This window comes from Danio rerio, chromosome 1 (assembly GCF_049306965.1).
Source record: "Danio rerio strain Tuebingen ecotype United States chromosome 1, GRCz12tu, whole genome shotgun sequence".
Lineage (NCBI taxonomy): Eukaryota > Metazoa > Chordata > Actinopteri > Cypriniformes > Danionidae > Danio > Danio rerio.
In genome coordinates this window covers 48,408,705-48,419,612 of record NC_133176.1, presented here as the reverse complement: position 1 = coordinate 48,419,612, position 10,908 = coordinate 48,408,705, and the positions used below count along the sequence as shown (strand labels likewise).

Below are 10,908 nucleotides of genomic sequence, written 5' to 3'. Positions count from 1 at the left end.
CTGATAAAATTTTTCCTTCTGGGGAAAGTCTGATTTTTTGTATTTCAGCTAGAATAAAAGCAGCTTTTATTAAAAAAAAAATAAATAAATAAAATAAATAATAATTTAGGGTCAAAATTATTAGCCCTTTAAGCTAAGTTTTTCTTGATAGTCAATAAGACAAACCATCGTTATGCAATAATTTGCCTAATTACCTTATCCTGTCTGATTAACCTAATTAACCCAGTTAAGCCTTTAAATGTCACTTTAAGCAGTTTAGAAGAGTCTTGAAAAATATCTAATAAAATATAATGTACTGTCACTATAGCAAATATAAAATAAATCAGTTATCATTTATATTAAAATAAAAATTGTATTTAATTAAATGCTTTAAATGCACTTTTTCCTTGTCACGAGCACCACATAAGGAAAAAATGGCTTAACTTACCCCACTTTCCCCTACTATCTTTTGCTTCCTGCATAGTTACTTGTTAACAATGGATCATTATTCAAAAGTGTTGTTTATATTGGTGTTGCTTAGTACTTAGTGTAGTAATAGTTCATTATTCAATACACCAGGAATGTATCAAACATATTATTCATTGCATACTTTTAATGAACTTAACACTAAATCTGTGCCTATAACCTTCAGAAAACTCCAAATAAAGTTTGAAAATAATTATTATGGTTAATGTCGGGAGTCTGTAGAGATTCTCAGTTTTTCAGTTCATACCAAAATGTCTACAAAAATGTAGAAATGCAACAAGTCCCACTGATTTTAGGAATGTTTTTAGACAGTTATTACAATAAACATTTTGTAAACATGTTGTATGTTAAATTTGCCATTTATTAATTAGGGCAAATTTGCCCTAATATGCCTAGCTGTCAATGTAACATGAACGGTCATCACGTACCAGGAAACAAAGCTATTTTTTAATACTGTTGCTCCCCAAGTTTTTCAAGAACCATCAACCCCACAGCTGAACTCTGATTGGTCTGTTCTTAACAAAACAAAACCTTTCAGACTTTAAATATGGGCACACCTGTCTTCTGTGCTCATTTAGAGGTGACCACAGACTGGTAACAGGACTTTAATTGCTATAAGGATTAATCTGGACTGCATTTTTTCCTTGGTGGAACAATCCAAAAGTGAGTAGAAGAATTATTTTTGGCATTTTTTATGAAATAATTTTGTTGAATTGTATAATAAATTATGTAAACAGTGAATCTAAGTTTAACAAAACAAATATTTGTAATATCATGTAATAATAAGTATTTATTTAGTTCTCAAACTGGGGTACCAGTAGTATGCAAGATTCCTTCTAGTAGTACACAGAGGAATCTCTTAATAATGAAACATGAAATAATGAAACATGGAATCAAGAAAGTTCACTTATTGATGCATTCGATAACACCGATATGATCAGGATTGTTTGCTTCCTGAAGCGCTTGATCACACCGGTGTGATTAAAATGTTTAGTGCATCCCGTCATCAGATGCTAAAAATCAATCTGCTTGGTGCAAAACCTGCGCAAGGAAGCGAGATGCTTGTGGAAAAAAAAGGCACAAAAAATATGTAATTAGGGGTTTCAGGGCTTTTGCAGACCATTGCTGTTGTGTGGGTAGTTCATGTACTGCAATCTCAGAAATTTCCCCATGCTGCATATTATTGGTAAAATAATTACAAATTATTTTACAAATCTGTTAAAATATGTGTTTATGGTAAAAAAAAAAAAAATCCTGTTTTCAATTTATATAAAGGTATTTGTTTTGTAAATAGCAGTGTGGCTTTGATTTAGTTTGTTACCTCCGATTAGATTTAGGCCAACTAATCTGGATGTGATTCAAATGACACAGGACAACTTTGCCATGCTTGAGGCTTGGAACTACAATATAATTAACGTTTAGTCTTCATGTGCAAAGAACGGAGCACCTAAAAACCTTACTCAATGGTTGATGCATACTCCACAGTTCATTTAAGATGAGATCTCATTTGCCCCAAGTACTGATTGATAAATCACGTATGAATTGATCAAGCAGTGTATTTATGCATTTTATCACTTGATTTTCTGACACATATTGTAAATGGCATGCGGTAAGCAGATCTAATTTCTAATTTAAATATGCATTTCCAAATCCTATATTTAAAATACAAGTTAAGGTTTAGATTTCAAAGATATACAATTTTTTTTTCTGTTTATTCATGACAATTTGCATTTGTATAATGTTATTATTATTAGTTTTATTAGTAGTTATTAAATGCATATTTATTTTTGTTTTAATAAAAACAAGTTTAGATTTGTCCACCTGTTGGGGTTTGGAGACCAATGCATCACCATATGGGGCATAAGAATAGGAAGTGTGTTTGGATATAACGGTTTTTTGACCACACTTCGTTGTGAAACAAATCTATTAAACTAAATTAAACATGTAGACTAATGGATGTCTTCAGTGGACGCAGTTTTGACTGTTTCAATTGAAATATGTTGGATAATGGATGTCTTTAATAGAGTGTGTAAAACACCGTTTTCTTATCCACGAATGTAAAAGAGTAAAGTGAAGAGTCAAAGTAAAGTAAAGAGAAAGTAAGAAGGTCAATGGAGGAGGCTTGTTCTTTATTCTCGTGAAGATGGTCAAACTGTTTTCTTGCTAGTAAAGTGTTTGGTTTTTCCACTTATAAAGTCTGCATGTAAATAGCAAATGCTCCATGGTGCGACACAACTGACTCTTAAAGGGAATGGGAGATGAGACTCTAGTTGGTTAAATGCATGTTTTGCTCAAGACGCACTCATAACTCATTAAGACAATAAGCACAAACCTGCTAGACCATGCGCAGACCATGTTCTTCCATCCTTAAAAAAGGCAATAGTAGATTTCACATGTGCTTTAGACTTTGCACATAATCATATCATTAAAATAGAGCCCAAAATGTGTATAATTTTAAACTTTGCTACATCATACTCACATCAATTTTCATTTATAGGCTCAGTGCTATAAAAAATAGCAATGGAGTGGAGGATAATACTATTCATCCTTTGTCTGATTGGTAAGAAACTGCATTTGTTTCTGCATTACATTTGCATCACAGAAGACTGAATGTAACGTAAATCACACCGACTGTTAACATTAAAATCATTAAAAAGATTGAAAGGTTAGAGAATAGAGAGTGGCATATCCTGTAATGACATGTTTTAAAAAGTGATTTTAACAACAATTCAGCTGAATAAAGTCCACTTAATGCTAAACTGCAATTTCTAATCTTCTGTTCATCTTCTTCAGTTTTGGGTTTGTTTAATGTTCATCACTGATAATTACTGTGTTTTATTTTCCCTAATTTTACCTAACAGGGATCCTACATCTGCCTGGAAATGTTGTTTCTCAAGGTACAGGCCAGTTTGTGTTTTAAGATTTAATTTAATGTGATAGCTAATATTGTCAATAAATTAGGCCACTAGGTCACAATAATTATAAAACACATTTGTTGAACTAAATCACATGTATCCTTAGAAACTGCACCTACAACTGTGACTACAACAACTACACCTACAATTGTGACTACAGCAGCTACACCTACAACTGTGACTACAGAAAATACAGCTTCAAATGTCACTTCAGTAACCACATCTTCAACTGCGACTGTAGAAACTACACCTTCAAATGCAACTTTGGAAACACCTTTACATGTAACTTCAGCAACTACACCTACAACTGCAACTTCGGAAACTACACCTACAAATGTGATTTCAACAACTACACGTACAACTGCGACTTCGGAAACTACACCTTCAAATGTGACTTCAGTAACTAAACCTACAACTGTAACTTCGAAGACTACACCTTTAAATGTGGCTTCAGCAACTACACCTTCAACTGCAACTTCAGCAACTACATCTACAACGGTGACTTCAGAAACTACACTTTCAATTGAGATTTCAGCAACTACACCTTCAACTGTAACTTCAGCAACTACACCTTTAACTGAGACTTCAGCAACTACACCTTTAACTGTGACTTCAGCAACTACACCTTCAACTGTGACATCAGCAACTACACCTTCAATCGTGCCTTCAGCAACTACACCTTCAACTGGGACTTCAGCAACTACACCTTCAACTGTGACATCAGCAACTACACCTTCAATCGTGCCTTCAGCAACTACACCTTCAACTGGGACTTCAGCAACTACACCTTCAACTTCGACATCAGCAACTACACCTTTAACTGTGACTTCAGCAACTACACCTTCAACTGCGACATCAGCAACTACATCTTTAACTGCAACATTAGCAACTACACCTTCAACTGCGACATCAGCAACTACACCTTCAACTGCGACATCAGCAACTACACCTTCAACTGCAACATCAGCAACTACACCTTCAACTGCGACATCAGCAACTACACCTTCAACTGCGACATCAACAACTACACCTTTAACTGCGACATCAGCAACTACACCTTCAACTGCGACATCAGCAACTACACCTTCAACTGCGACATCAGCAACTACACCTTTAACTGGGACTTCAGCAACTACACCTTCATTTGCAACTTCAGTAACTATACCTACAACTGAGACTTCAGCAACCACACATTCAACTATGACTTTGGCAACTTCTGTATCAACTGTGACCTCAGTAACTACACTTTCAACTGTGACTGGAGCAACTCCAGTTTCAACTGCAAATTCAATAACTACACCTTCAACTGCAACTACAGTAACTACACCTTTAACTGTGACAAGAGAAACTACACCTTCAACTGTGACTAGTGTAACTACACCTTCAAATACAACTAGATCAAATTCAGCTTCAACTGTGACTGGATCAGCTTCATCTTCAACTGGAGGGAATTCTGCAACAGGAACATATCAAACTACAACAGCCCCACCACCTGCCAATCTTGGAGTTATTTCTTTAAGTTTCAAGCTTAATGACACATTCCAGGCAGTCTACACTGACCTCAATAATGCAGTGACCAAAGCGTATGTAGAAAATATTAAATCTCAGGTAATTTCTTTCTTCAACAAAGCTTTGTTTTTGATCATGATTGCAAAAGATACATGTAATGTTGTGTACTGAAAACATTAAATATAGATACAACTCCTGAATATTTAGCAAACTACTCATTTAACAAAATTTCCTACAATAAATGTTGTTCTGAAAAAAAAATATGATAATAGTCAAATGATGCTTCTATGATTTTATGTCTATCTGTTACAGTTTTATCCAGTTTACAAGAAACGTTATCCAAACTACTTTGGGATGATTATTAATAAGTTGAGGTAAAACTGTTCTTCCAGCTTTTAGTAATTAGCAAACACCCTGCTTTAATTTCATTAAAATAAATATATACATGCCTGAGATTTCTATTTTATATATTTTTATTGGATTGTTTGTCTTTATTGATTATTTGGTTGTTAATTGGTTTATATTAATGGTTTTCAACATGGTTTTGCCCCCACAGTGCGGGCTCTGTTGCGGCAGATTCCACCCTTCAATTTGATACCACCAGTTCCACGACTCCTAGTGCAACAGATGCAAAAAACACGCTCATTCAAGCAATTAACAGTGGAGGCATCAACCTAACAATTGATAATACATCTATCACTGCTGTGCAAGTCTCAAGCAACGGTCAGTTATTATGTTTTTATTTTGTCCTTTTTTTATTACATTGTAATGGAAAGGCATAAACAACATTCTTATTAGATGACACACATGCACATGTTGGAGGCTCAAAATAGTGTCTTTGTGCTTGAGACTAATTATAAGCATGGTACGTCTACTAGTAATGCTGTACTGTGACCCATTTTTTCTTAAATCTGCTTTTAACAGGAACGAGCACAGCGGCTTCATCAACTGCTATGACTCAAACTACGACAGTAGCCACAACAGCCTTAGTCCTAGCCAACTATAATATCACCTTCAAAATATTACGCGTCTTTATCAGTGATCTGGCGAACCTCAGCTCTAATGCAGCTGGTAATCTGGCACCGGTGGTCAATAGTCAGGTAATACATTGGACATAAGATAAATTTGCATGTCAGTCTAGTTAAACATTGCCTTGTTGATCAATATAATATTAAAATATCAATTAACCTGTTTGTTCATTTGTTATAGCTGACTGGGTTTTTCAGCAATTTCAGAGGCTTCTATCAGACAAACGTTTGGCGGTTCAGGTAAAATTTTATGATGCAATTCTAAAAAGCGGCATCATTACAGAATATTTTTTATGTTTTACATAGCAGCTCTAGTTCATTACAACTCGTCTTTCATGCATTTTTCTCAGGAATGGCTCCATTGTAGTAGATGCTTGGCTTGCATTTATCAAAAACATCAATGCTCCTAAAGCAACAGAGCTGGCTGAACAATTTGCTGCTGCTGTCAGAAACCAAACAATCTTATTGCCAATTGATCCTACAACGATCAAAGTCACAGACTTCACAGGATTCACTGGTCAGTATACATTTGTATTACAAACCCCAAATCAATAAAAATTGGAATGGTACGGAAAACGCAAATAAAAAAAGGAAGTAGTGATTTCTAAATTTACTTGGACTTGTATTATATTGCAGACAATACAACAAACATTGCAACATATTTCAAAAAATGTTGGAACAGTAAAGCATTTACCACTTTGTAATATTGCCATTCCTTTTCACAACACTTAGGGTGCTTTCACACCTGTGAATCGATTCAGTTGTTCCGAAACAGAGATTACAATTGTTACATTGTTGCTCTTTGCTCTTAGAGCGGTTCGCTTTCACACTGCTAAGTTTCTAATCGGACCAGAAGAGCTAAAACAAGTCATGTGCGAGTAAACTCTCCTCACATTGGTCAGAGTGTCAGGGTTTATTTTGCAGAGTCCCGCTCAGATGTCAGGAGAGGTGGTGATTTGGTGGTGATTGACAAGGTGCGCGCGACGTGTCTCGTTTGCAGGCATCCGGAGACTCGCAAAACTTCCCGCCCTACTCATAATTCTCTCGTCATATAGCCGTATGCCTATTACATACCCATAAAACACAGTGATATAACCGCGCTCGGATCGTTTGCTTTCTCACTGCAATCGATCCGCTCCAGAGTTTGTTTCAATCGAGCCGAGACCACCTCATTCAAGCGATTGAGGAGCGATTGATTTGGCGTGGATCAGAGAGCAATTGGTGGTTTCACATATGCCAAATGAACCGCGCTAACTGGGCAAACGAGACAGGTTCCGAAACAAAAGTGTAGGTGTGAAAGCACCCTTAAAAGACAATTAGGGACTGAAGACACCAAGTGATAAAATTTTTCATGTGTAATTTTGTCCCAGTCTTCCTGCAAACAAGTTTTAAGGTGGGCAACAGTACAGGGTCTTCATTGTTGCCTTTTATGCTTCAAAATGCACCACACATTCTCTATTGGAGACAGGCCGGGGCTGCAGACAGGCCACTCAAGTACCTGTATCTTCTTTCTCTATAGATAGGACTTTTATTGTGTGCAGAATGTGGTTTTGCATTGTCTTGTTGAAATATGCATGTACATGCCTGGAAAAGAAGGCAGCATATTGTGCTCCAAAATCTCTATGTCCTTTCTACATTAATGATGCCATCACAAAAGTGCAAGTTAGCTTTGCCAAAGGCACTGACACAACCCCATACCATGAGAGACCCCGGGTTTTGGTCTTGTTGCTGGTAACAGTCTGGACGATCCTCTTCTTTAGAGAAGTCAACGGTGCTTCTGTTAACATAGGGCTTCCTTTTGTCAAAGTACAGTTTTCTCTGGCATTTGTGGACGTAACTCCATTTCGTAGTAATTGACAAAAGTTTGCTAAAGTAGTCCTGAACCCATGTGGTGATATTGCTTATAGATAAATGACGATTCTTGATGCAGTGCCATCTGAGAGATCAGAGATCGCAGTTGTTCACCTTGCGTTCATGTGTTTTACACACTGAAATTCCTTCAGATTTCTTGATTTTATTTATGTTATGCACTGTTGAAGGTTTAAATATCCAACTGTCTTCCTATCTTTCTTTGAGGAACATTGTTTTAAACATTTCAATAATTTTTCCTTGGCCCATCTTTGCTCCTAAAGGTCTAGACCCTTCTTGGATGCTGTTTTTGAACCAAATTATAATTACAAGCACCTGTTGACATCACCTGTTTCAAAACACATCATTATTTAACCAATTACCTGATTACTACCCCTAAATTGCCCCGTCCCAACTTTTTTTGTATGTGTAGCAGGTCTGAATGACTGGAAAAACATTTACAAATGAAATGAAGTTGACCAGGTAAAACATAATATACTTGTGTTCCTATGCTCTGCAATGAAATACAAGTCTAAGTAAATTTGGAATGACTATTTTCTTTTTTATTAGCATTTTCCATACTGCCCCAACCTTTTCTGTTTTGAGGTTGTATCATGTTTTCATGTAATGAATTCCTCTATAAAACATATTTCTGTCAGGCTTAGTTGCTCTTATAATATGATTAAGGAAAAGTAACATATTTTATAGAGGTCGTCAAAAATAATGTTGTGCTTTCAGTTTGAAAAAGAAAGTAATGAATAATATCCACAGGTTTTCAAAGACTGACCTTAATACATGGATCCACAACTAACATGCATTTTTTTTTCATTTTTATATTTACAGCCAACAAGTCTCAGGTGCTGGCTAGTATGCTAACAGCATTGTGGATGACCTTAGCATCCCTTCTGTTTTCAGCTGTGATACACTAAGCTTCACATTCACTTCAGCAAAAACACAACATAATGCTACTACACAACAATCATGGCTGTGGTCACACTCAGAAAATCAAGATGCAAACAAGTGAAAATATGATCTAACTTTATCACTTATGGTCTTTCTTGTCACATTTAGTGCCTGGTGGTACATATGGTTTGTGTGTGTTATGGTAAGTTGGTCTCACAATGCACATTGAGGATAAATGAGGATTGGTTTATTAAAACCGAATCTGAAGAGACCTCTAGTCCACAGAAATGGCACAAGTGAAATTTATCTAAACAACTAATGTTGTGTTGATCTTTCTTTACCAATATATTAGTTAGAACATCTTTTTTTTGTAATCAAAGTACACTGTAAAAAAATATAAATCTGTTTCTGTATTTTGTGTTTTACATTTATTTACGGTAGTGAATAGCATTCTGGGACCTTGATCTCTGCTTTATTGACTTCTGATGTTGAAAATTCATCATTACAGCTTAAAAAAAGTGACTTTTATTGACATTTAAGTTGCTTAAAATAATATAATGTGTAAGAAAAAAATATATAAAGAAAGAAATATGTGAAAAAAACAAAAAAATTACAGGCAGCTTATTACAAGGTTTCTGTACCATAATATACAACACCAACCCAGACGATATATTACTGTAAACTATAATAAATGTTTATAAAAGTCACTTTTTCCAATATTTTAAAGTTAAAAGTTGCCAGAAGAAAGATCGAGATCTCATAGTACTATTCAAAAGTATGAATAGGGAAAATAAAAACATGAATCACACAATATGGAAAACTGCTATATTAGGGGTATTTTTACAGTGTACACATGTGAAATTATGCATTTAATCCGAATAACATAAATTAAGAAATGTTCTCATTATTGATCTGTATATTGTTTAATAAAGTACTGATTTTCATCTGTCTGCAATTTTTTCCTAAATAAAAACTATATCTAGATTAATCAAATTGTTGGTTTGTGACAACTCATAAATGTATGATTGACAACATAGACTACACAGAATGTAACATGTCCAAATTCCGTACTCACTTTCATAGTTTAACATACTTTTAAAATAATCCTGAACTAAGCTAAAATGAAAATGTACCTTCTTGAATAATAATTGGGGTTTTGAATGTAGCTTCTTAGTTGGTGGCCATCTTGGTAAGATGCTCTAGACTGATGGCCATGTTGTGAAGAAACTAAAGCTTGTCCCAAATCGCATACTTATGCACTATTCTACGCCATTTTGTAGTATAAATAGTGTAAGTAGTGTGTGAAAGCTCAAAAAATATTAAGTGCACTTTAATTACCTGGATGATGCACTCATTCAGCCGGTAAAACGAAGTGTGTAATGTTGGGACACTTCACGCAATCAACGACCACAGGTTTGCTCACGTAGCGGAAGGGGCAGAGCTATCAGGCGCACATGTTGGATAACTGTTTATTTTGGAAGGTGAAAGCAATATTCTCCTACGAGAGTGATTATAGCGCCTCCCGATGGTGAATGCGGTTATACCCATGACAGGTATTATTTCATAGTTTGGTCATTTATTTCACTGATTTGGCGACCGTCAAACATCATCAGTAAAACGGGTTGAATTTCCGCTTAGTAAAAAAAAAACATTAGTGTTCCATTTGGGACGACAATACATACATATGCTGAGTGTGTACGTGCTTAAGTACATAGTGGATGAGTCCAAAGTGTATAGTGTGCCATTTGAGACTCAGGGATGGTGGCCCTCATGAGAAGAGACTCTGGAGCGGCAGCCATAACAAGCAAGTACTGATGTGGAGGGTTCTCACTACTGCAAGGGTTCAGTGTTCCTCTTCAGAGCTTACAGTAAATTCAAAAGCATGCAGTGTTGCTGCAGTGCACATTCAGAGTCCAGTCAGGGTGACACAATTGCAATTAGTTTGCTTTTTAAATGGTAGACTACTTTTTATTTGTATTATTTTCTGTACTAAGTTGAACACTTTATGCATAGGTTAATTAAGGTACCGTTATGCAACCACCCAAGATACAATCTTTTGTAGGCTTACTTAACTTTTGAGATTATATTGCATCCAGGCACCAGGGGGCGATCAAAATGATAATGTATTATCCATAGGCTGACTGGCTGTTTTATGTTACAATGAAAGTATTTTTTTTACCTACACTACAAGGTCAATTGTATTTGTAGGTGAAGTGGAGAAAAAATACTGTATTATATGT

General features: G+C 35.6%; 1 protein-coding gene across 1 annotated transcript; it reads left to right on the top strand.

The window, feature by feature from the left end:
- The first annotated feature begins 1,041 nt into the window (after positions 1-1,041).
- Positions 1,042-9,612, top strand: LOC799879 (novel protein containing SEA domains). Its single transcript, XM_009293534.5, has 10 exons — positions 1,042-1,128; positions 2,963-3,025; positions 3,327-3,362; positions 3,487-4,988; positions 5,202-5,263; positions 5,446-5,612; positions 5,814-5,989; positions 6,099-6,157; positions 6,268-6,434; positions 8,609-9,612. The coding sequence occupies exons 2-10, from the start codon at positions 2,986-2,988 to the stop codon at positions 8,692-8,694; spliced, it is 2,295 nt and encodes a 764-aa protein (XP_009291809.1). The 5' UTR covers positions 1,042-1,128; positions 2,963-2,985; the 3' UTR covers positions 8,695-9,612.
- The last annotated feature ends 1,296 nt before the right edge of the window (positions 9,613-10,908 follow it).

What these genes read in the sequence shown, in the direction of transcription:
- LOC799879 (XM_009293534.5), top strand. Translation starts at nt 2,986, where the DNA reads ATGGAGTGGAGGATAATACTATTCATCCTTTGTCTGATTG. An exon ending in TGGAAATGTTGTTTCTCAAG is followed by an intron (nt 3,363 to 3,486) that starts GTACAGGCCAGT and finishes ATGTATCCTTAG; the next exon opens with AAACTGCACCTACAACTGTG. An exon ending in AGACTTCACAGGATTCACTG is followed by an intron (nt 6,435 to 8,608) that starts GTCAGTATACAT and finishes TTATATTTACAG; the next exon opens with CCAACAAGTCTCAGGTGCTG.